This window comes from Heterodontus francisci, chromosome 7 (assembly GCF_036365525.1).
Source record: "Heterodontus francisci isolate sHetFra1 chromosome 7, sHetFra1.hap1, whole genome shotgun sequence".
Lineage (NCBI taxonomy): Eukaryota > Metazoa > Chordata > Chondrichthyes > Heterodontiformes > Heterodontidae > Heterodontus > Heterodontus francisci.
The window spans coordinates 43,253,650-43,277,589 of NC_090377.1; the positions used below are offsets into that span (position 1 = coordinate 43,253,650).

The 23,940-nt window shown below is 42.7% G+C and overlaps 1 protein-coding gene across 4 annotated transcripts in view; it reads left to right on the forward strand.

Moving 5' to 3' along the window:
• Positions 1 to 23,940, forward strand: part of tmem163a (transmembrane protein 163a) — a 272,944-nt gene that overhangs the window by 128,101 nt on the left and 120,903 nt on the right. For all 4 annotated transcript variants that reach the window (XM_068035084.1, XM_068035087.1, XM_068035086.1 and 1 more), the window contains exon 4: positions 9,912 to 9,955. In XM_068035084.1, coding sequence (XP_067891185.1) covers positions 9,912 to 9,955 — 44 coding nt within the window. The remainder of the gene's footprint in view (positions 1 to 9,911; positions 9,956 to 23,940) is intronic.

Genomic DNA, 23,940 nt, shown 5'->3' on the forward strand with positions numbered 1-23,940 from the left:
AATCTTCCAATAGCGAATATCTAATTTTTCTATTGGCCTTTTTTAAGTCACTACAGGTCTTAAAATCCTAGTCTGACCTGGAAATCATGGCAAGGTTAGCCCAGGTGACATTGGACATGTGTATTTTGTTCTCTGCCCTATTTTTCCCTGGAATTTCACCCATGTGACAATTCCAAGCTTAAAATTCTGGATAACCTGAGGATCTGTTTACTTGACATTAGACTTTGTGGCCTTAAAAGGACACAATTCTCCTTTACTAGCACAATCATGCATTATATGACATGTCTGCCTTCATTAAACAACAGAGAAATGCCGTGGGAGATCATTAATATATATGAAGCATCTTGTTTCTAGCCTAATAAAAACAGAAAGTGCTGGAAATACTCAGCAGATCAGGCAGCATCTGTGGAGGGAGAAGCAGAGTTAACATTTCAGGTCAGTGACCCTTCATCAGTTCTGATGAAAAGTCACAGATCTGCAGCGTTAACTCTGTTTCTCGCTCCACAGCTGCTGCCTGACCTGCTCAGTATTTCCAGCACCTTCTGTTTTTATTTCAGATTTCCAGCATCTGCAGTATTTTGCTTTTATTTGTTTCTAGCATATCTGTCAAACTACAAATGTCATATTTTGTTACAAAAGATCTTTTGAAAAAAAAAAGAAAATTTGGATCTTTAAATTTATAAGCAGTTGCAACTGGCAAAAGGGGCAATACCAGAGAATACAGAATTAAGGTATTTGGCAAAAGAACCAGGGTGGGGAGAGTGGGTTGCGAGATTAGCAGAATTTTTTTTTGCAGCGGGCTATGATCTGCAATACACTGTCTGAAAGGGCAGTAAACCTTCAAAAGGGAATTAGCTAAATACTTGAAAAAGAAAAATTTTCAGGGCTATGGGAAAGAGCAGGAGAGTAGCAGTCATTGTAGAGCTCATTCAAAGAGTTGACACATGCATGATGAACCAAATAGCTTCTTTCTGTGCTGTGAGATTTGCTGATTCATCTGTTTAGAGCAGTTCTTTTAAAGGTGCATGTTATATTTGGCTTATAACCATTTTGACCTATTTTTATTGGGGTTAGGATAATAGGATTCAGATGCAGTTTGGATTGTGTACGCACCCATGTAAAATACTGCAAATTTATCAAATTACTTATTTGTCCAAAGTATTTGCAATGTAAACTACCTTTGCAGGCATTGAGTGAATGGGGGTAATTTCCTCTCCAGTCCCACCTGAAATTGGAAATTGGTAGGGATTCTGGCTGAAAAGAAATAGGAAAAATGGGGCAGTGAGGCCTGCTGCCTCAATTAACCTCCCTTGCTGGATTTTCTGGTACTGCAGTGGAACCACACCAGAGTGGGGGTTCTCTCAAAAACTGGCATCTCTTTGTCAGGTTTGGTGTGCAGTTTTAAAATTTTGTTCCAGTGTCGGCATGCTCTGCCAAAAGCTTTCCTTGACAGCGAGATACAAAATTCAGCAGGAATATGCAGTACTAAAACCCAATTTTAGACCACCTGCTGTTTGTTGGGTTAATGTATAAGTAATCCCTGAAAATTAGATTCAATTACAGGAACCAAAACACAGTGTTAAATTCAACAGTGTTTGCCAATTACTGCATTATTCTTCAATGTCACAGTGTGGTAAAATACTGTATGCAGTAGGGAAAACACTTGTAATAGTTCCACTCATTGAAACTCAATGACAGAAATAAATGTTTTCTGCAATTTCAATGTGAAAATGAGTCTAACATTACAGAAATATGCCAATATTTGCAAATCTGTATGTAATACAGTGCATTTTCTTTTTATTCATTCATAGGATGCAGGCATTGCTGGCCAGGCCAGCATTTATTGCACATCCCTAATTGCCCTTGAGAAGGTGGTGGTGAGCTGCCTTCGTGAACCGCTGCAGTCCATGTGGGGTAGGGTACACCCACAGTGCTGTTAGGAAGGGAGTTCCAGGATTTAGACCCGGAGATCGTAAAGGAAGGGCGATATAGTTCCAAGTCAGGATGGTGTGTGGCTTGGAGGGGAACTTGCAGGTGGTGGCGTTCCCATGCATTTGCTGCTCTTGTCCTTGTAAGTGGTAGAGGTCGCAGGTTTGGAAGGTGCTGTCTAAGGAGCTTTCGTGCATTGCTGCAGTGCATCAGGTAGTTGGTATATACTGCTGCCATTGTGCGTCGGTGGTGGAAGAAGTGAATGTTTGTGGTTGGGGTGCTAATCAAGCGGGCTGCTTTGTCCTGGATGGTGTCGAGCTTCTTGAGTGTTGTTGGAGCTGCACTCATCCAGGCAGGTGGAGAGTATTCCATCACACTCCTGACTTGTGCCTTATCCAGTCAATGCTTTTAGTGCTGTCTAATCTCCACTTTTGTTTTGTTAATATAGTTTGTAAGTTCTTAGAGACTCAATACTAAGATTTCAGACAATCTGATAATTCTATTTTTAAAAACTGTCTACAGAAACTGCAGGTGATTTGTGCAGGTTGCTAGAACAAATACAGAAATAATTTTATCATGTAACTATCTCAGCATGGCCTTTGTAGATTTCAAATACATTCTGCTCACCTGCTAAATTATTCAGTTCCTCAAACATTTTAATGTATGACACCAGATAAGGTAAAATTGTTGCTGTTCTTGCTCGTAATGGTCAGAATGGAAAATGCCCTGTTTAGGGAACTTGTTGGATGGATAAAATGTATTTGCCTGTCATAATATAGTAGTTGAATTGGTACCAGATCTCCAACCAATAATACACCTCATAACACATCTCTGAAATCTGACTGATCCATAATCCTAATGCATCATGAAACAAATGTTGATACCTATTTGGTCAACATTTATCACAAGCTTGGGAGAAATCCCTTTTTGCTATAATTTTATTTGATTCTTTCCAGATAAATAATTTGGAGTTCAGGGTAACACATTGGCTATTTATATATATTGTTTACTCTATTTAGTTTCACAAAATTATATTGGAGGAAATGCCAGGCCTGCTTTGTAGTTAAAGTTAAGTTACATTTAAATTCTAGTAGGAAATATCTGTCATTTAAATTAATAGTCACAGACTTTGTCTTTACAAGACCATTAGTTAGATGTATGGTTTTCACAAACTGTAATGCAACAGCTCATCATTGAAATGTTTTCGCGGCAGTTTCTCTCTTGCAAGTTTCCCACAGTTCTGGACCATCTTGTGATCGATTTTAAAACTGACACAGGAATTATTTTGCTTAGCATCCCAAGTCAATTTTTTTTTCTGCTCAAATTCATTCACACATATGGGATAGAATCATAGAATGGTTGCAGCACAGAAGGCTATTTGGTCTATTTTGTCAGTGCCACCTCTCTGCAAGAGCAATTCCCACTCTCCACCCTTTCCCTGTAACCTTGCAATTTTTTTTTTAATCTTCAGGGGCTTATTTAATTCCCTTTTGAAATCCAATTGAATCTGCCTCGACCACCCACTCAGGCTGTGCATTCCAGATCTTAATCACTCACTGTGTAAAAAAAATGTTTTCTCATGATGCCTTTGGTTCTTTTGCCAATCATCTTAAATTTGTGACGTCTGGTTCTCAACCCTTCCACCAATGGGAACAGTTTCTCTCTATCTACTCTGTCTAGACCCCTCATGATTTTGAACAGTTCTATAAAATCTCCTCTCAACCTACCAATCACACTGCTCCCTATTTATCAGTTGCCAGTCTACCAATGTGTTTGTGGTGCTGTTCTGCTTTCATTTGCAATTAGCTAAAGAATTACCAAATCAGTGCCAATCCATTTTTGTTCTGCGGGCAGTCAAAGGCATGTAATTGCACCAAATGGAAATTTAACCCCCATTGCAATTTTGGGCTGTGATTGGGAGAGAATCAATGCTGGGCCTGGAATGCTGAATTTAATTCAGACTTCAGTATCCAATTGCCAGCAGTCCAATATTAGGTTTAAGGAGTCAAAGTGAAGAAGTTGTTGTAGTAATATTCTATCTAAAAACCTTTAGTTCACCTCATAACTTTCATATTTAATGCTTGTTCTGCAGGCACTAATGGCAAAAATCGTAACTGCAATAACCTTTGCTTTCATTACATTGAAAGGTTATCGAGTTTGATTTTTTTGTCGTGTATAATGCGATAGTTAAACATATAGGTAGGTTGAGCATTGTTGAGTTTTACATCATTTGGAATATAATTAGGATATACTGAGTATGCTTAAATACCTCTTGAGTTTTCATTTATTTATGCTAATCCACTAGATGGCCTGTGGTAATCTTCTGTTGGCATTAAACCTACTGTTAGCTCTTGAGAAAGCAAAAGGCAATTTAACTGTCACAGTAGGTGCATTCCTGAGAGAAAGCACATTGTAACAAGATGTCTGAAAGTCAGTTTCTGTACTCCTTTGAGTCTTAAGGATATTTTTAGCTAAAGACTCTGGAATAATGTAGAATTTTATGTCTTTCGTGACACTTGGCTTTATTGTTACTTTGTGTGCTGGTTAGAGAGGGTAGGGAGTGTAGAGTTTCTGCTTTTAGTGAGGCCTGGAAATCCCCAACTGTCTGAGGGTTTCCTGCACAGGAGCACGTCTCTCCTCAGGTGCTGTAGCTGCTGGAGCTGGGCTCACGAGCAGAGGGGCTGAGGAGTCAGTGTCCCCATTCAGAGCGCCCTGAAGGGAGCCCCCAGCTGTGGAGGCCAGCCTCTCCTCCCTTTCAAGGCTCACTTGAACCTCCCTGCTCACCAGAGAAGGATGAGTAGCTGGAGAAGACTCCAAGCACCTCATCCTTCTCTCGCCTTGCCACTGCTGCATTGAGCTCATGGCCAAGGCGATGGTGTGCAGGTCTGCATGCATTTGTAGTATCTGGCTCTCCATGAGAGTCACCAACCTCTTAATTGAGGAAGCCATGTGCTCACATACCTGAGATACGGCAGTAATCATGGCATGGATGGACTCCTCCATTGTCCGCTCAAGGTTGCGCATTGCCTCAGACATCTCCTCCAGATTTTGACTTACCCCTCTCTGTATCTTCAGCATGCCTTAAGCTATTGACATCAGAGCCTGATCATGAGCCTGGGGCTCAGCATGGGCCTGGCCACTCATAGTCATCCGACTGTCAGAGGCCTCGGCTGTCTCAGCCTCAGCCAGCTGCTCGGGCATGTGTGCAGTGCTCTCACCAACTTGTGACCCTGATGCTACAGCTGAGTGGAAACCCACCGATGTGAAAGTATCTGTGCTGGTAGAAGGTACAGGAGAGTCATGAGAATGGTGCTTCCTCTGACTGTAGTTCCTCCCCAGAGGTTGATGGCTGTCCCCCTTCTGCTGGAGTCGCCTGTGGATAGTGACCTGCATGAGAGAACACAAACTTGTGTAGGGGTTAGGCTGGGCAGCTCTCCTCAACCATACATGATGTGGGTCTCCAGAAGTGATGTGTATGTCAATGGAAGACAATCCTCACTCGCTTGCGCAAAACCTTCAGTCTCTCCATCAAATATGGAGCGGCTGTTCTCGGTCCCCACTAATTCTAGTGCCTCCTCCTCTGCTATGGCGAGAGGCTGAAGATCTAGGATGCCTGCGCCAGTCTGGCTGTCTCCTTCCTGTTGTGGGCCCTCTTGTGCTGCAAGTGGAAAGATGGAGATAATCATACTTCACAAAGAGATCAATATGACCGTTCTGATAATGTCGACCCCTCATTCCCTGCTTTTCCCCACCTCCGCTCCCAGGGGAGTTAATGCGGGTGAGATGTGAAAGAAGGTGGCTTGTGGCCAAAAGACAGCCATGCATCTGTCAGGATGAGATGATGCCTAACCCCCTCTGCATCGCCGTCGTAGAACCTCCCACCCCATGTCCCGCTTCCTCCTGCGTAGCCACTTGCAATCACTAAAAAGGAGAGAGGTGAGGCGCACTCACCTTGGCAGAATGAAGGAGGTCATTGATCTTCTTGTGGCACTGTACCCAGTTCCGAGGGTGACCCCACGGCTGCTGATCTCCTTGGCTATCTCTATTCAGGCTCGCTTGGTCAGGCGGGAGGACCTCTTATGGCCAGTGCTGGGGAAGAGGACCTCCCATCTTTCCCTTGCAGCCTGGAGGAGAATCTGGAGGGAGGCATCCTGTGTCTTGCCTCTGCCATTCTGTGAGGTCCACCTCGGGGGGGTGTTGGGGGTGTCCAGAGTCACTGCAAAATGTGTCTCAGTTTTAAGCAGCTGGCAGAAAATGAATGCAAGGAAGCAATGCAAGCAGGTCTTTAAATATGGCGCCAGCACCTGCTCCAGAGTCATCTGATGCCGTACTTGGCGTCTCGCATCCTGCCCCCACCACATGATTGGCAGACCCCACACATCCACTATACCAAATGGGCACATGCCACGTGATTGCGGGGGGGGCGGGCCGCTCACGTGACAAACAGGTAAGGTGCCTATTTCCAGCCCCTCTGCTGGAACCTGTGGTGGGCTCACTAAATTCAGCCCTAACTGTGCAGGGCCCATAGAAAGAGTGGGCAAGACGGAATGAATGGATTTTTCTTGGTTCATGTTTTCTTGTGTTCTTAAGTGGGAATTAGTGAGGAGAATGAAAAAGAAAGGTATGCTTTTCTTTTTATAAGTTTTATAATATTGATCTTCAATTTATTCCACAAAGTATGTTTAGAAGTAGATTAGAACTGAGTTTACTGTTCGTCCCCAAAGGATACAATCTTTGTTCTGCTCAAGTGCTGTATTTATAATGTATTACAGGAATAAATGTTATTAATATTCCAATATAGGCTGGAATTTTTTGTCAGGCCAGAGGCCCCACCCGCTGATAGAAAAAGTCAGTAGCGAGCCTGCCTGTGCTGGGCTTGGAAGCCACACTGTAATTTTACACGGCCCAGGCCCTTGATTGGCCTCTGGCAGGACTTCCACCCCTCTGAGGTAGGAAGTCCTGCCTCCAAGAGCTGCTGGCTTATCAGCGGGCTGGCAGCTGTTCAGTCCCACAGCGCCATCAGGAGCGGTGGCTATTGCTGGGACGGCACCCAGCCAGGACTGGCAACATGGACGAGGCCCGAAATACATGTAAGTGTGTGGGGCCTCGCTGGGGACAATCGGCTGGGCCCTGAGGGTGGGGGCATCACTCGGGGGGGTGGGGGTGAGGTGCTCAAGGGGGGCGGCTTGTGCCGTGGGTGGCCCTTGGCCAGACACATGATGCCCAATCAGAAGGGCCCTGCCCACAGCCTGCAAGGAGGCCACCAGGTTTTACTGGGAGGCCTTCTGAGCTACCGAAAGGCCTACCTACACACCAGCGGCAATGGGAGGAGGCCCTTGAGTGACAATTAATTGGCCATTTAAAGGCCTTAATTGGCCCGAGCGGGCAGGCCGTTTGTCACCGTCCCCGCTGCTCATAAAATTGTAGTGGAGGCGGGAAGGTGATGAGAAAAACATCCCCCCTGCTTCCCACTCAATTTTATGCCCCCCTGTCTCTAGCCCGCTCCTGCAAGGGGCATAAAATTCTGGCCATAATGTCTTCTGTACTAACAAGGTTTAAGCATTGGGAACATATCAGTGGAAATTGGGAAAAAGATTTTGCTTCAGAATCCTTTGTTGCCTGTCTAGTGGAAAATATTTGTTTATAAAACATAGATTAAATATTGTTTGGTGAAAATTTAATAATAATAAAATATAACAGGTTGTTGAGAGTCAACACAGGAATGTGTAACCGTATGTTTATTCTAAGACTGCAAATATTCTATTTCAGCAAATTTATAAATTGTAGTTGCCTTCGAATTTTATTTCAGAAGTAATGCTATTTTGTAAACTATCAGCAAAATTCTCTGTTTCACTTCTTTACGTAACTTTAATATTAAGTACATTAATTTAACCATAGTATTCATTACATAATGCAAAAATGAACTTGGCCTGCAACCATCAAGATATCCAAAAACACATTTTACCATGTGAATATTTCACTTTTATAAATATATATTTTTTAAATATTGTTTGACATTTACCCTGAAAGGACCATTCAAAATCGATAATTCATTTTGAATGTAAGTCTATGACCCATTTTATATTTATGTACTGTGGTGTTTCTGTTTTTTCCTGATAAGATCCTGGAATATGCTTACTGTGTTATTTATATCAAGCAGAGGACAAGCGCCACTGCAGATTCAGACATGCATGCTGCCAAGGCCGAACTAACCTTAAATATTTAACTGAACACTATATTCAAAGTAAAAGCAAAATACTGCGGATGCTGGAAATCTGAAACAAAAACAAGAAATGCTGGATTCACTCAGCAGGTCTGGCACAATCTGTAGAAAGAGAAGCAGAGTTAACGTTTCGGGTCAGTGACCCTTCTTCGGAACTATATTCAAAGTACCTTCTGCCTATTTGGTTGACTGATGCTAATTTATGGATATTGAGGTTAGCAGGTGAAGAATGCATACCATCCAAACTGTTCTTACCCCATTGCTGACATCAATTTGTAGCTTGATTTACTAGGAGTGTACATATTGAAGAAATACCTAATAACTTGCATCTAGGGCTAGGTACAACAAAATGTGTTACTTAGTCCACATATTTTTGCTTTATTTTTTTCATTCCTCTGCATTCAGGGTTAAAACCAGTTTGAAATGGCCAAATCGAGAAGCTGTCTGGTTTGTTATGTTAGTTTATTCAGATCCAGAGACAAACTGGGTATGATGAAGACATATGGTTTCTATTTGTTATTACTGGTTATTGCAAAGCATTTCAACTTGCTGCCACCAAAAGCACTCTTGACAGTTGCTGGCTTTGTTTTGTGAGTGATCCATTAAGACAAAATGAATTTACATTCAGGTGACAAATTGATTTGGGTCTAACACCTATTATCTGGAAATTGCTGAAACTGAAGATGCACTTTAAAGATGTCTTGTGTGATTGACAGCTTTATTCAGTTTTCTTTCTTCCTGGTTGAACCTCAAAAGGCAGCAGGCTGCCAGCTCACAAGCTCTTCTGGGGCTATCAAGAGAGAAGATGGAGTAAGGTTGTCACAAAGGGACATTAGCTTGGGTCTAGTATTAGAGTGTTAATGAAGAGTTGTATGTGCTTGTTATTTTCTGTATTAAAGGATAAATAGCCATGTTCGAAAATACAGTTCTGTGCTTTCCTGTCTTTGCTACTGCTTATTTGTTATTAATAAACCACTTTATAAACAAAGCTACTATGTGATGAAGTGTATATTCTACCACTTTTTCAGGTCATAGATATCACAAGAAAGTTTGTAACATGTCCAGTAAGCTAAATACATGGTCAGGGTTTCTGTTTAACCCATACACTTGCTACATTATTAGTTATCAAGCATATAAAGGCACACTATAATAGGGAGCAAGAGCTTGCTTACAGGACTGCTTGTCTATGCTGAACATGAGAAAAATGTGTTACTAATGAACTAAAATCATAATACATTTATGATTTATGAAAAATGCATTACATCTTCTATCTAGAGCCAGGGTCACTAGATGTCCATGTGCATGGATTTTTCAGATTGCATGGAATTCCACGTTTACGGACTTTTCTGCAAACTGCTTTGAAATCCATAAGTCCGAAGCTTTCAAATCAGTTTGGTTGATGCCACCGGACCACTTTGGTGATCATTGGTCAATAGAAAGTTTCCACATCTTTTTACCTTTACTCACTGCTGTTATTTTGTTCAAAATATCATAATTCCCAGAATGGCAACTAAAATATCTGGAAAATTAAAATGTGACCATAACATAGCCTGGGTGTCTGAAGGGATATTGAAAAGATTTGGTTGCAAATGCATCAGGCAGCTTATTGGGTTTGTGGATAAGAAAGCGCACGTGGGTGTAGGCAAATTAGCCTGCACATTTCACTGAAAGTTTTCTGCAGAAAACATCAACATTTTTAATAATTTTCCATTTAATCTGGCAGCAACTCACTAATTATTTTGTTTCTTTTCTCTTTCAGCTGTTTCCATCATGCGACACAGTGCATCATCCTTTGGGTTTGCTGTAAGTAATATTGTGTAAATAAATTTAGCAATGACTTGAAAGGCTTGACTTGATGTTATCCAGGGTTAGCCAAAAACAAGAAGTCTCATTTTGGGTTCTAATTTCTGCTAAAATGTAACAATTAAAGGGTATTTATTTAAATGCGAGCAGTATAGTAAATAAAGCAGATGAGTTGAGATCACAGATAGACACATGGCAACACGATATCGTTGCTACAATGGAAACTTGGCTTAAGAAGTGGCAAAACTGGCAGCTCAACATCCCTGGATTTAGAGTATTCAGGCGTGATAGAGAGGAAGATAAAAAAGGGGAGGGGAGTGTAGCATTAATAGTCAAGGAATCAATAACAGCTTTGAGGAGGGATGATATACTAAATGAATCATCAAACGAGGCCATATGGGTGGAGCTCAGAAATAAAAAGGGGGCAGCAACATTACTGGCAGTGTACTATAGATCTCCAAATAGTGAGAGGGAGATCGTGGAACAAATATGCAGGCAAATTTCTGACTGCAATAACTTTAGGGCGCTGATGGTTGGGGATTTCAGCTACCCCAGTATCGACGGGGATTTAAACAGTGTGAAGGGCACAGAGGGGACAAAATTCTTGAACTCATTCAAGAGAACTTTTTTAGCCAGTACATAACAAGCCCAACGAGAGGGGGCACAATTCTAGATTTAGTTTTCACTAATGAAGCTGGGCAAGTGGATAAAGTAACAGTGGGTGACTGTTTTGGAGATGGTGACCATAATACAGTTAGTTTTAGCATAATCATGGAAAAGGACAAAGATAAAACAGGAGCAAAGGTTCTAAATTGGGGGAAGGCAAATTTTACAAAACTGAGAGGTGACCTGGCGAAGGTGGACTGTATACAGTTACTTGAAGAAAAATCAGTGGCAAACCAGTGGGAGGCATTCAAGAGCAGGCACAGTGTAGGCATATCCCCACAAAGATAAAGGGTGGTAGTGCCAAATCTAGAGCTCCCTGGTTATCTAGAAGCTTACAGGGTAACTTAAAGCAAAAAATGAAAGTTTATGATGATCACAAATACCTTAATACTTTAGAAAGCCTAGAGGATTTAGAAAGTGCAGGGCTGAAGCAAAAAAGGAAATTAGAAAAGCAAAGAGAGGACATGAAAAATTATTGGCAGGTAAAATCAAGGAAAACCTGAAGATGTTTTATCAGTACATTAAGAGTAAGAAGATAACTAAGGAAAGGGTAGGGCCTATCAGAGATTTACAAGGGAACTTATGCATGGATGCAGAAGATGTGAGCAGGGTTCTTAAATGAGTTTTTTGTCTCTGTCTTCACAAAGGAGAGGAATGATGCAGACATTGTAGTTAAAGAGGAGGAGTGTGAAATACTAGATACGATAAGCATAATGAGAGAGGAAGTGCTTGAGGGGCTGACATCCCTGAAAGTGGATAAATCGCCAGGACTGGATGTTTTGCATCCCATGCTGTTAAAGGAAGCCAGGGAGGAAATAGTGGATGCACTGAGGATCCTCTTCAAATCCTCACTAGATACAGGCGAGGTACCAGATGATTGGAACGTTGTACCATTGTTTAAAAAGGGTGCGAGGGATAAGCTAGGTGATTATAGGCCTGTCAGTCTGACCCCGGCGGTGGGTAAATTGTTAGAATCTATTCTGAGGGACAGGATAAACTGCCACTTAGAAAGGCATGGATTAATCAGGGATAGTCAGCATGGATTTGTTAAGGGAAGGTCATGTCTTACTAACAAGGAGGATTGATGAGAGTAGTGCAGTGGATGTGATTTACATGGATTTTATTAAGGCATTTGACAAGGTCCCGCATGGCAGACTGGTCAGTAAAATGAAAGCCCATGGGATACGGGGGAAGGTGGCATGTTGGATCCAGAATTGGCTCGGTGACAGGAAACAAAGGGTAGTAGTCGACAGATGTTTTTGTGAATGGAAAGCAGTTTCCAGTGGTGTTCCACAGGGCTCAGTGTTTGGACCCTTGCTGTTTGTGGTATATATTAATGATTTGGACTTAAATATGGGTGGCATGATTGGGAAATTTGCTGATGACGCAAACGTTGGCCGTGCAGTTAATAGTGAGGAGGAGAGTCATGGACTCCGGAATGATATCAATGGTTTGGTTGAGTGGGCAGAAAAGTGGCAAATGGAATTCAATCCTGAGAAGTGTGAGTTGATGCATTTCAGGCGGGCAAATAAAGCAAGGGAATATACAATAAACGGGAGGATATTGAGAGGTGTAGAAGAAGTGAGAGACCTTGGAATGCATGTCCACGGGTCCCTGAAGGTGACAGGACAGGTAGATAGTGTAATGAAGAAGGCCTATCAATTGCTTTCCTTTATTGGCCGAGGTATAGAGTACAAAAGCAGGGATGTGATACCGGAGCTGCATAGAGCGCTGGTTCGGCCCCAGCTGGAGTATTGTGTGCAGTTCTGGTCACCACATTACAGGAAGGACATAATTGCTCTGGAGAGAGTGCAGAGGAGACTTACAACAATGCTGTCAGGGCTTGAGGTTTGCAGCTAGGAGGAAAAATTGGATAGGTTGGGGTTGTTTTCCCTGGAATTGAGGAGACTGAGGGGTGACTTGATAGCAATGCTCAAAATTGAGGGGCTTAGATACAGTAGACAGTAAGGACCTGTTTCCCCTGGCGGTTACCAGGGAACACAGATTTAAGGTGATTGTTAGAAGGATTAGAGGGGACATGAGGAGAAACTTTTTCACCCAGAGGACTATGAACATCCTGGAGGTTACCATTGACCAGAAACTGAACTGGAGTAGCCATATAAATACCGTGGCTACAAGAGCAGGTCAGAGGCTAGGAATCATACAGCGAGTAACTCGCCTCTTGACTCCCCAAAGCCTGTCCACCATCTACAAGGCACAAGTCAGGAGTGTGATGGAATTCTCTCCACTTGCCTGGATGGGTGCAGCTCCAACAACACTCAAGAAGCTCGACACCATCCAGGACAAAACAGCCCACTTGATTGGCACCCCATCCACAAACATTCACTCCCTCCACCACCGACGCACAGTGGCAGCAGTGTGTATCATCTACAAGATGCACTGCAGCAATGCACCAAGGCTCCTTAGACAGCACCTTCCAAACCCGCGACCTCTACCACCTAGAAGGACAAGAGCAGCAGATGCATGGGAACATCACCACCTGCAAGCTCCCCTCCAAGTCGCACACCATCCTGACTTGGAACTATTTGCCATTCCTTCACTATCGCTGGGTCCAAATCCTGGAACTCCCTTCCTAACAGCACTGTGGCTGTACCTACCCCACATGGACTGCAGTGGTTCAGGAAGGTCACAAAGCATCACCTTCTGAAGAGCAATTAGGGACGGGCAATAAATGCTGGCCTAGCCAGTGACTCCCACATCCCATGAATGAACAAAAAAATACTACCCTGAGGAACTCCTGCAGCGATGTCTTGGGACTGAGAGATTGGCCTCCAACAACAACAGCCATCTTCCTTTGCACTAGGTATGACTTCAGCCAGTGGAGTGTTTTCTCTCTTATTCCCATTGACTTTAATTTTGCGAGGGCTCCTTGATGCCACACTCAGTCAAATGTTGTCTCAATGCCAAGGGCAGTAACTCTCACCTCAGCTCTGGCAATCAGCTCTTTTGTCCATGCTTGGACCAAGGCTGTAATTAGGTCTGGAACTGAGTGGTCCACGCAGAACCCTAACTGAGCACTGGGGAGCAGGTTATTGGTGAGTGAGTGCTGCTTGATAGCATGTCGACAACACCCTTCATCACATTGTTGATGATTGACAGCAGACTGATGGGGCAGTAACTGACCGTATTGGATTTGTCCTGCTTTCTGTGGGCAAAACCAACTTAGGCCATTGTCCACTTTGTTAGATAGATGCCACTGTTGTAGCTGTATTTGAGCAGTTTGGTTAGGGGCACAGCTAGTTCTGGAGCACAAGTCTTCAGCAGTATATGGGATGTGGTTGTGATCCATAGCCTTTGCTATATGCAGTGCATTCAGCTATCTTGATAGTACTTGGAATGAATCAAACTGGCTGATGAGTAGTGTAATATTGTAACACACTGTCTTGACTTGACAGAGCTAACTTTAAGGACTCAAACTCCTACTGGTGGTCTTCCTGCCACAAGTAAGGGGTATCTTTATGCAGCAGTTCCTTAAGCAGTGCTGCTTGCTCAGCGAAATTGGGGATGTACAAAGCCAAAAAGTTGAACAGCCCTAGACACCGTTGTAGGTCTTCCCGGTCCTGAGAGGTTGGCATGGCTCTGACATATTCGATCTTCTCTGGGTCAGGGCATATTCCTATGGTGGAATATATCAACCCAAGGAAGTTGATGTATCCAACGTTGACCAAGCATTTCTTGCTATTAAACACAAAACCCTTTACGTTGAGCAGCCAGCATTAGCAAATGCAAGTTTCAGTCATGCTCTGCCTTGGTCTGCCCCACCACCATAATCTCATCAGCTATAAGGATACAGCCCAGGGACAGTTTCCATTATCCTGTCCATGTATTGCTGGAAAATGTCCTGGCTGACGCACAGACCAAATGGTAACCGTCTGAAACAGTGTCTCCTGAATGGCATTCTAAAAGTTGTGAGTAGCTGGGACATCTTGGCTAACTGGACAGACCAGTAGCCATGTTTTGCGAAAAGTTTTGAAAAATATTTGGCGCCAGTAAACGTAGGATTCATCTCCTCCAGGGTTGATATTTAATGCTGGCATCTCTTAGGGCTAAATTCAGTTGTTGCGGGTGTAAGCAATTCCTGGGATTGCCATCTTTCTTCAGCACGCAGGTAATGAAACTGCACCAATTGGAATGCTGTGCATTTAACGGATGATTCCATCACATTCCGTCTCATCCACCTCCACTTTAAGCTTCTCTTGAATGTGTAGGCTGCACTTCCTTAGTGTGTCAATACTTAGAATTGTATCCTCCCTCACGTGCAATATGGCATCATCCTTGAAATCGCTGATTGCATCAAACCTTTCTGGGTAAAGTAGATTCAGGTCTCTAACCAACTCAATGCACTCCTTTTGGTGCGGTGCTGACCTCATGTATTGTGACAACTCGTAAATCTTGGCAGACTGGAAGACCTGCAATAGTTGGTCCAGTTGTGTCTACAATATAAAAAATTTGTGGTAGCCATTCGGAGCTCCCACAGCTGCACTGTAAGGTTACCATTTCCAATGCACTTGATTAGAGAATCATTGTAGGCTGTCAGCTAGTTATGGTGGGTTGCACCATAGATTCCCATTTCTTTGAAAACATATCCTTCAGTCTATGGATGGGCAGAATATTTGTGCTTGCACCAGTGTCGATTTTTACTCTGAGGTTATGCTTGCTACTCTTCTGCAGACATATAATCTTGGTCATGGCGAATGCCTCAGATTGTGTAATAGCGTTGACATGTTGATCCAAATTAACTATGTAAAATGCTTGCTCACTGTTCGCTTGAGTGCATTCTTCATCCGTGTCCTCTTGGCAATCTGCTCCTCTGCTGACCTGATGTAATGATCTTAATGATCCTGATGTTTTTACAAATATATGACTATTACAGGTTGTATTTTTCACTGGGACACTTCTTTTGTTTCCCTTTTAAGAGAGATTTTGGTTTTTGTAGACGTATCCCTTTTAGGGGTTTTAGACTATAGCTTTCGTTGTTTGCACAGCCAGGTTCTTTTGTTGACACAGCTGTTCGTTTTTTTTAGAACTGAGAGCTGCCTTTTTAAAACTGAGTAGAGTGTTTTTTCAGCTTCAGCTTGCAGTGCCAGCAGCTGCCACAACCGGTCTTTTACTTCTTTCTGGACCTTCCATGGCACTGTTGGGCCCTTCCCACTTTTTTTGGCTTTGGGCGCATCCATGATCCAACAAAATCCAGAAAGCTAAAACAGTAATGGCTTCAACTGCAGCTTTTAAAATTTATGACCCACTGCCAGATAGGTGAAAGCTCTGATCTCCTGGCAAATTGTCTGCTGCACTCATAGACTTTCAACAGGGTCCTGTCTGTAGCCTGGCTTGCTACAGTGTTGTGGGGTCTCCTGCTGGATCTTCAGCCACTGGGGTCAATGAAAGGACACTAGACTGAAAACACTTACTGGAAGAATCAAGGAGTGCTAAAAACAACTTCTGCTGGAGATCACCTGCCTTAAGATAAATAAACAACATGAACCTTGGACTAGGGGGAGATGTTTATAGAGAAGCCACATGTCAAGGTTTATGGAAGTTGGGAGGTTGACTTACTGTTTTTGGGGTTTAGATTGTTTTCAGTTCAGTTGGGGTGTGAACTGTTTTGAAGACAGTTGATGTTTTGCCTGCCAAGGTAAAAGACACCCCCAGCTCATCTTTCCTGCACCTCTGTAAGAGACCCTGAGAGGTACAGTGTGTCAGCTCCTCTTTCCTCCTGTCTTTGGAAAAAACCTACGATTCAGGTGTGTGCTGGCTTGAACCCCTGATGCCACATTTCTCCTGGATAAACCTGCCAGATTAATTCTCGATGCCTCCTGAAAAGAACTGCTCCAGAAAATATCCCAGTGACCCATCACAGTATACCCAGACACTAGCCCGAAAGGGACACTGATATCTTTCCATATCTTCTTTTATTTTCTTCAAGAATTAGCAAGTATTTGGCCAAAGTATTTTTTTTTGTCTTTTTCTTGTAACAGACTTCTGCAGAGAGAATTTCCATATTTTTTTCAGTGTGTGTGTGTGAGTTTGTGTGTGTGGGGGATTTTGAAAGGGAACTGTCAGATTTCAATCTGTGTGTTAATGCTTTGCTTTGTTACTGGATAAGTCTTGTTTTATAATAAACTGATAATTTGTTGTTTATTAAAGAAACCTGGTTGGTGTAGTTTATTCTGGGATAAAGAGTAGAGTATATGATTGACCGCATTGATAACTGGGTAAACATTTAAATATATGTTGTGACCTGTGGAGAAGTGGAACAAGAAAAGACAGTGCACTGCTCCCACCTTGGTCATAACACAAGTTATCTAAACTCAGCCAGGTTATTAGTGGGAGTGCTACAACTGGCCTTAGTGTTCCTGTGTTAATGAGAGGAATATGAGGCAGGCTTCTACCCTTATGTAAGCATAAGTTGAGGACATATTTGTGTTTGGCTGTGATGGCCCATGGCGCGATAGACCGCGAATGGGGAATAAGGAAATGGAAGAGAAAGTAAACAAATACTTTGTGTCTATCTTCACAGAGAAAGATACAAAAAAATCCTCCCAGGAATATTAGAGAACCAAGGGACTAGTGAGAATGATGAACTGAAAGAAATTATTCTTGGTAAGAAAAGTAGTACTGGAGAAATTAATGGGACTGAAAGTTAACAAATCCCCTAGACCTGATGATTTACACCCCAGAATGTTGAAAGAGATGGCTGTAGAGATAGTGGATATGCGAGTGGTCATCTTCCAGAATCTATAGAAGTTTGGAACAGTTCCTGCAGATTGGAAGGTAGCAAATGCAACCCCACTATTTAAGAAAGGAGGGAGAGAGAAAACGGGAATCTACAGACCTGTTAGACATCAGTAGTAAGGAAAATGCTAGAATCTATTATAAATGATGTGATAACTGGACACTTAGAAAATAATGGTAGGATTGTGCAGAATCAACATGGATTTATGAAAGGGAAATCACATTTGACAAACCTGCTGAAGTTTTTTGAGGATGTAACTAGCAGAATAGATGAGGGGAAACCAGTGGATGTGGTGCATTTGGAATTTCAGAAAACTTTTGATAAGGTCCCACACTGGAAGTTAATAAGCAAAATTAGAGCACATGGGATGGGGGTAATATACTGGTATGGATTGAGAATTAGTTAACGGACAGAAAAAAAAAAGAGTGGGAATAAATGGGTCATCCTCAGGTTGGCAGTCTGTGACTAATGGGCTATCAGAAGATTTAGTGCTTAGGCCCCAGCTGTTCACAATCTATATCAATGAATTGGATGTGGGGACCAAATGTAATATTTCCAAGTTTGCTGATGGCACAAAACTATGTAGGAATGTGAGTTCTGAGGAGGATGCAAAGAGGCTTCAAGGGGATTTAGCTAAATGAATGGGCAAGAACATAGCAGATGGAATATAATGTGGAAAAATGTGAAGTTATCCACTTTGGTAGGAAAAACAGAAATGCAGGGTATTTCTTAAATGGTGAAAGATTGGGAAGTGTTGCTGATCAAAGGGACCTGGGTGTCCTTGTTCATAAGACATTATAAGACACCAGACTGATTCCTGGAATGGTGGGATTGTCCTATGAGGAGAGATTGAGGAGACTGGGCCTACATTCTCTAGAGTTTAGAAGAATGAGAGGTGATCTCATTGATGCATACAAAATTCTTACAGGGATCAACAGGGTAGATGCAGGAAGGATGTTTCCCTGGGCTGAGGGTTCTGGAACCAGGAGACACAGTCACAGAATAAAAGGTAGGCCAGTTAGGATTGTGATAAGGGAGAATTTCTTCACTCAGAGGCTGGTGAATCTTTGGAATTCTCTACCCCAGAGAGCTGTGGAGGCTCAGTCATTGAGTATTTTCAAGACAGAGATCGATAGATTTCTAGATATTTAAAGATATCAAGGGTATATGGGGATTGTGTGGGAAAATGGCGTTGAGGTAGAAGATCAGACGTGATTTAGTTGAATGGCGGAGCAGGCTCAAGGGGTCTACTCCTGCTTCTATATCCTATGTTCCTATCCTAACAAGTTAACATTCATTGCCTAGGTTTACACATGAAGAATGGCCCATTGGTAATTCTACTAGAGGGCTGATGGTGTCCATTTCACTAAAATCTATTCTTCATGAGAAGAAAAAATGGTGCAGGGAGAAAAAGGATGTCTGAATGCTGTATGTAATCCATACAAGAGTTTACCTCATAGGATAATCCTGCCATCCCAGTTTACTTTGTATATTTCACTTATTGTATTAGATTTGTTCTGGAATTTATTGTGCGAGTTGCTGAAAAAAGCTAGTTAATTTTCTAAACCACATAAAAGCACTTTTCACATACAGATTTCCCCAAAATAGAAACAGAAGCATCCACTATTTAAACACAATAATAGTTGTCTGATGTTTTTACTGCTAACACATACTATTTTACTATTGCTCCTATATACATTTACCATAAATCTTTTCAAAAATTCTTAGTTCAGCTGCTTTCAGTCCAGTCCATAAGTTTTTTCTTCCTGATCCAGCTTTCACTGCCATTTATTATTCACTGCCATTTAAATTATCAAGGAACATAAAACAAAATAGTAAAATATTTTACAGGCGCATCAATAAAAAAGGAACACTGTAATAGGAATAGAATCATTTGAGAGATAGACAAGATAATACCACACGTAATGATAGAGATATGCCAGTAATATTAAATAAATATTTTGCTTCGGTGTTTACCAGGGAGATAGAACAGGTAGTCATGACATTGAAAGATGAGATGAGCAATGAGATAAGTGCATTAGAAATAAAACATGGGGATGTATTGAATAAACTAATCAAACTCAAAGAGGATAAAACCCTTGGTCTAGATAAATGGCGTCCACGTATTTTAAAAGAATCTAGGGAAGCAATAGCAGAGACATTATACGTTAATTTGGTAATTCGTTAGAAAAAGGTTAAGAAGGGGGACAGAACATGCCCAGGGAATTATAGACCAGTCAGCTTAACATCAGTTGTCGGAAAAAAAATCCCACTAAAAGAGAGAATAGAATAACATCTAGAACATGTAGAAACAAAAAAATATAATAATGAATAGCTAGTGTGGATTTCAAAGGGAAAACCTTGCTTGACCAACCTTAATGAATTTTTTGAGGAGGCAACAGATATTGTAGACAGTGTTAATGCAGAAGATGTAATTTATTTCAGTTTTCAAAAGGCCTCATGAATGAGGTCAAAGAGTGTGGAGTCAGGGGATGAGTGGCAGAATGGATTGCGAGCTGGCTTCAAGACAGAAAGCAGAGAGTGGGAGTAAAGGGTAGTTATTCAGAGTGGCAGAAGGTTGTAAGTGGTGTTCTAAAAGGATCAGTACTGGGACCACTGCTGTTCACAATTTACATTAACAATTTGAACTTTGGGATCAAAAACACAATTTCTAAATTTGCAACTGACACCAGAAAGAAGGCTGAGTGGTGACCTAATGGAGGTTTTTAAAATTTTGAAAGGTTTTGATAGAGTAGATGGAGAGAGAATGTTTCCTCTTGCGGGAAAGAGCATAACTAGAGCCTATCAATATAAGGTAGTCACCAAGAAATTCAATCGGGAATTCAGAAGAGATTTCTTTACCTAAAGAGTGGTGAGAATGTGGAACTTGCTACCTCAGGGAGTGGTTGACACTAATAGTGTAGATGCATTTGACAGGAAGCTAAACAAGCATATGAGGGAGAAGAGGAAAGATGGGAGTTTTTTTAAATTCGTTCATGGGATGTGGGTGTTGCTGGCTAGACCAGCATTTATTGCCCATCCCATTTGCCCTTAATTCTCAGAGGGTATTTAAGAGTCAACCACAGTGCTGTAGATCTGGATTCACATGTAGGCCAGATCAGGTAAGAATGGCACATTTCCTTCCCTCAAGGACATTAGTGAACCAGATAGGCTTTTACAACAATCCAACAATGGTTTCATGGTCACCATAAGACTAGCTTTTTAATTCCAGATTTTATTAATTGAATTCAAATTTCACCTTCTGCCGTGGTAGAATTCGAACTCATGTCCCCAGAGCACTAGCCTAGGCCTCTAGGCTACTAGTCCAGTGACATTACCACTACTTTTTCCCCCTCCCCATGCGTAGTAGGCTCGTGTAGAGCTTAAATGCCGGCATGGACTGGTTGGGCCGAGTGGCTTGTTTCTGTGCTGCATATCCTATGTAATATGAATTCAGGAAATGCTTATGGTGTAGTAGTATTGCATTTTATTGCAGTGACCACATCACCATCACATCACTGGATGAACCAAATTAAGCTCTTGCGCCATAACTGCTCACTACTTTGGGATCATCCTGGACAGCAAAGATTACCCCGCCTTTTTTTTCACTACCAACCATCTCCTTAAACCCTTCTCTAGTTCAACTGCTCCTTCAAGAACAAGTGCAAGGAGCTCATGGACTTTTCTGTAACTAAAATAGGACCCTCTGTTTAGCTGTTTTTGTTGCCTCCCTGTGTCTTGTCCACCAAGCCAAAACTCACCCCAGTCTCCCCCCACACTGCTCACCTCCCCAACCCTTTCCCCGCACCCGTGTCTTTCGGGTTGTAGGGCTGGAGCCAATATGGATCAGCAAACACAGGGTGGAGTTGAGAGATGGGTGAATGGGACTTTCTTAGGATAGGGGAGCAGAGTTTTGGATGAGCTCAAGTTTACGGAGAGTGGAAGATGGAAAGCTAGTCAGGAGAGTATTGGAAAAGTTGATTGTGGAGGTAGCATATGCATGGATGAGGGTTTCAGCAGTAGATAGACTGAGGCAGGGGCAGAGATGGGCATTTTACAGAGATGAAGTTAGGCAGTGTTGGTAATGGAGAGGATATCACTGAGACTGAAAATGGTCTGGTTCAGCCTGAGTGAATGGTCAGAGAGACAGATGGAATCAGTGGCTAGGGAACAGAGTTTGTGGTGAGGATCAAAGACAATGACTTCAGTCTTCCCAATGTTTAATTGGAGTAAACTTCTGTTCATCCAATACTGGATGTTGCATGAGCAGTTGATTTTTAAAAAAGGCGTTGGATGGGTTGAGAGAGATGGTGGAGAGATAGATCTGTGAGTCGTCAGCATAGATTTGGAATCTGGCATGTTTTTGGATGATGTTGCTGAGGGGCAACATTCAGATAAGAATTTAGGGGGTGTTCAAGGCGATATCCACGAGGGACTCCAGAGGCAGTGATGCTGGGGCAGGAGGAGAAACTATTACAGGAAATTCTCTGGCTACAATTGAATAGATGGGAATGGAACCAGGTACAGCAATCCCACCAAGCTGGACAAGAGCAGGTCAGAGGCTGCGAATTCTTTGGTGAGTAACTTACCTCCTGACTTGCCACAACCTATCCGCCATCTATAAGTCACAAGTCATGAGTGTGAGAGAATACTCTCCTCTTACCTGGAAGAGTGCAGCTACAATGCACAAAAACCTCAACACCATCCAAGATGAAACAGCCCACTTGATCGGCACCCTAATCACTAGCTTAATTATTCACTCCCGTCACCGCTGGTGCACAGTGGCAGCAGTGCAGCAACTTGTCAACGCTCCTTTGACAGCACCTTCCAAACCCGTGACCTCTACCACCTAGAAGGACAAGGGCAGCAGACCCATGGGAATATTACCACCTGCAAGTTTTCCTTCAAGTCACACACCATCTTGACTTGGAAAAAACTACTGTTCCTTCACTGTTGCTGGTCAAAAATCTGGAAACCCCTTCCTAACCTACACGTGGACTGCAGCGGTTCTAGAAGGCAGCTCACCGCCCACTTCTCAAGGGCAATTAGGCTACACTGCTTGTTATAACCTCAAAAAGCTCCAACAGATTTGTCAAATAAGATTTCCCTTTCATAAATCCATGTTAACTCTGCCTAATCACATTATGATTCTTTAAGTGTTCTGTTACCACGTCCCTAATAATCGATTCTAGCATTTTCCCATGATCTGACACTTGAGCATCTTAATTTGGGGGAAATTCTGCTCAAAGTCTGTCCTGCACTCCCATTTCTACATCTCTTATCACAAGAACTTTGAGTGACTGTGCTGCAGTGGAAGCTTTATTAGGAACAAACAGCTGCTCAGCTGCCAACTATGACTGCCAACAGCTGCGAATGTTGCCTTCTCCTGTGGTCTGCATCTCAGGTCTGGACCTTAATCCCCACCACCCACCAGCCACAAACAGCTGGCAGGTCTTATATGGCTGCAAGACCCAGGGCCACATCACAGCTGAAGTGTTATGTATCCTGCCCTCACAATGAGAACCATGACAACACAGAAACTCCAGGGCTGCATAAAACACAGCAAAGTGATACAAACGGTGCACTTGTGTCTGAGAGCAACGAGGAAAGAGTAAAGCCAAGTGCGTTAAATACATCTGAATCTTTGAAGGTCACTTATTCCAGAGAAAACTCAGAACGAAGTCAACCAAACAAAATCTGATTTCATTCAGAGTGAACAAAAAGTCCCTAATCCATTGAAGGATCTGTCATCCCTAATACCGAAGGGAGTGGGCTGTGGAATGACTACTAAAATGGAGATCACAGTAGATTCATTTGCAGCTGTCCTTGAAGAGATCGCTGAGAATGATGAAAGTTCTCAGCAGAAAATATCAAATACAATCCATCATATAGAAGAGGGGATAATTTCAAGTGAAGACCATGAGTGACAGCCATGCAGACCACCTTAGAGCTTCTGAAAATTTACTTGCAGACGCTCAATGTCAGTAAGGGTGTGTCTGGAAATATTTTGCGGCCTGCCCCTCCCCCCCCCTCCCCCACAACCACGGGTTGTCCAACCTGACAATGGCGCCAGCTGCCTGTGCGTAGGCACTGATGCCATTTTTAAAGGGTAGTCAGCCCTGCTGGCTTATTTAAATATTTAAAGACATATTCAATAAAAACATTTCTTTTACCCCTCACCCACCCCCCAACAACAATTACATTAACTATATGCCCTCCCCCCCCGCCCCCCACCACCAAAACACTTAGCTTTAACATCTGGCCTTCCCCCACTAAACTGCACAAAGTTTAAAGTACAACCCTTCCCACCATCCCCTGCAGCCATGACTTTTATTTGATCCTGTTTTCCCCCCCTTCCCGCATTGGAAAACTTACCTCCTCCCCCCTCCCACCACTTGGCGCCTCTTTTGCATGGACGGGCATCCGAAGGCACGGGACTGCCAGCCGCCACGTCAAAGATCACGGTGGGCCCTCAAGATCTGAGGTAAGTATATGTAAATGCATTAATTTTATTAATTTAAATATGGTGAGTGTGGTCCCGTGGCTGAGCAGCGGGGGGGCC